The 2,712-nt window shown below is 49.8% G+C and overlaps 1 protein-coding gene across 1 annotated transcript in view; it reads left to right on the top strand.

Moving 5' to 3' along the window:
* arhgef18b (rho/rac guanine nucleotide exchange factor (GEF) 18b) overlaps window positions 1–2,712 on the top strand; it is a 100,532-nt gene that overhangs the window by 86,065 nt on the left and 11,755 nt on the right. The window contains 1 exon segment of the mRNA XM_070447450.1: window positions 793–1,135. Coding sequence (XP_070303551.1) covers window positions 793–1,135 — 343 coding nt within the window.

Raw genomic sequence — 2,712 nt, 5'->3', positions numbered from 1 at the left:
TTGAAACTTGTTGAAAACTACTTGCACATGTGACTCAAAATGGCTTCTCATCCTCCACTTTTATGTTAATTTAATTGTGTGTGTGTAGCACAGTGCTTCGGAAAGTATTTGGACCCCTTGACTTTGTCCCCCAAAAATTACTTTACAGCCTTATTCTAAAAAATGTATTTAGTTTTTTTTCTCATCAATCTACACACAATAGCCCATAATGACAAAGCAAAATCAGGTTTTTAGACATTTTTGCACATTTTACATATGTATGCAGACCCTTTACTCAGTACTTTGTTGAAGCACTTTTGGCAGAGATTACAGCCTAGAGTCTTCTTGGGTATGACCTACAGCTTGTGACCCTGTATTTGGGGAGTTTCCCATTCTCTGCAATCCTCTCAAGCTCCTGTCAGGTTGGATGGGAGCGTCACTGCCACAGCTATTTTCAGGTCTCCAGAGATGTTCGATCGGGTTCAAGTCCGGGCTCTGCTGCAGAGATGATTGTTCTTCTGAAAGACTCTTAGAGCTCTGTCAGATGACCATCGTCTTGGGTTCACCTCCCTGACCACGGCCCTTCTCCCCTGATTGCTCAGTTTAGCCGGGCGGCCAGCTCTAAGAAGAGTCTTGGCGGRTCCAAACTTCTTCCATTGAAGAATGATGGAGGCCACTGTGTTCCTGGTGACCTTCAATATTGCAGAKWTTTTTTTGGTACCCTTCCCCAGATCTGTGCCTCGACACAATTCCTTCGACCTCATGGCTTGGTCTTTGCTGAATGAATGAACGCTGTCCCTTTCCCCCTCCCAGGTGATGCCCTTCTCTGGCAGTCTAAATGGGGATCTCCTGCTGGGRGTGGGCAGTAGCGGCAGCGTCGGATCAGACCTCTCCGTCCCCCAGAAGGCCCTTGTTCGTTCCAGCCCTTCTGTGGCAGCCGCAGACTACCTGGAGCGTCCTGAGGTTCTGGCTCGGGGTCAGAGCGCCAACGCCACGGCGCTGCCGGTGAAGAAGGAGGTGCCTCTCCACCTGTGCAGCACCACCAACCAGCAGCACAAGCAGGTGGGTGTCCAGCAGCAGATCCCCACCAAGCTGGCAGCCCTGAGCTCAAAGAATTCGAAGAGTGCCAAGGCCACCCATCGCACCGACAGCACAGGTAAGACCAGCCACAACACAACACCACCACCCTACAGTAGGATAGCAGGTCACCTCCTACTAATGATGTAATGTTGATGTAATGTCGGTCTATGATGTAATGATGATGATCTAATGTTGAATCCAAGATGGCGTCACAGTCGGACGTCTGTTTTTGTCTTGTCCCGTGTATATATCGTTTTCTTCGTGTATATTTTTAATTTTCATTTCCATCTACGGACTGAACATACTCTCCTGCAACCCGCCTCACCCAATGTGGTACGGATCTGCTACCCCCACCAGAAGCTAGCCAGCTAACTAGCTACTAACTAATAGTCAGTTAGCCACTGCTAGCGGTCATCACCGTTAACTCGGACATCAGCCAGCCTCAACCTGGTCAATTCTTGCCAGTCTGCACAGCGCGATATCAACCCAGAGCATATCGGACTGCTTTTTCTCTACCACATCTCCGGATTCCTACCGCAAGCGCTGAACCTTCACACCTGATCATCGCAGATAGCTAGCTGCTATCCGACTGGRTACTCCTTGCTAACGTCTCTGTCCCGAGGCAAGCACCAGTTAGCCTGGAGCTAGCCTCGAGCTAGGCCCATCTCCCYGCTAGCCGAAGAGGTCCATCAGCCAATTCTTGGGCTACAATACCTCTTTTGCCAATTGGCCTGGACTGCCGACACGGAGCCCCGCCGATCCATCACGACTGGTCTGCCGACGTAACCGTCCGAGGAGGTTTCAACAGGCTCTTCCGTTGCGACGTCCCCGGAGGCCCATCTGCTATCCCCGGCCCGCTAGCTGTCTGAATTGCCATGTCTCCAGCTCGCCTAGCGTAGTAGTGACTACTGAATTGGCTCCCTGACTCATATATTGCTACTCACTGGACCCTATGATCACTCGGCTACACACGCCTCTCACTAATGTCAATATGCCTTGTCTATTGCTGTTTTGGTTAGTGATTATTGTCTTATTTCACTGTAGAGCCTCCTGCCCTGCCCAATATTCCTTAGCTAGCCCTTTTGTTCCACCCCCCACACATGCGGTGACCTCACCTGGCTTAACTGGTGTCTCTAGAGACAAAACCTCCCTCATCGTCACTCAATGCTTTATCTCCACTGTACTCACATCCTACCACACCCTTGTCTGTACATTATGCCTTGAATCTATTATTCCGCGCCCAGAAATCTGCTCCTTTAACTCTCTGTTCCGAACACACTAGACGACCAGTTCTTATAGCCTTTAGCCGTACCCTTATCCTACTCCTCCTCTGTTTGTCTGGTGATGTAGAGGTTAACCCAGGCCCTGTAGCCCCCTGCACCACTCCCATTCCCCAGGCACTCAAATTTGTTGACTTCTGTAACCGTAAAAGTCTTGGTTTCATGCATGTTAACATTAGAAGCCTCCTCCCTAAGTTTGTTTTATTCACTGCATTAGCACACTCTGCCAACCCGGATGTCCTAGCCATGTCTGAATCCTGGCTTAGGAAGGCCAKCAAAAATCCTGAAATGTCCATCCCTAACTATAACATTTTCCGACAAGATAGAACTGCCAAAGAGGGCGGAGTTGCAATCTACTGCAGAGAGAGCCTGC

Source organism: Salvelinus sp. IW2-2015, linkage group LG16 (genome assembly GCF_002910315.2).
Source record: "Salvelinus sp. IW2-2015 linkage group LG16, ASM291031v2, whole genome shotgun sequence".
NCBI classification, from domain to species: domain Eukaryota; kingdom Metazoa; phylum Chordata; class Actinopteri; order Salmoniformes; family Salmonidae; genus Salvelinus; species Salvelinus sp. IW2-2015.
Note: the sequence above shows the minus strand (reverse complement) of the source record. Positions and strands in the feature narration are given on the sequence as shown.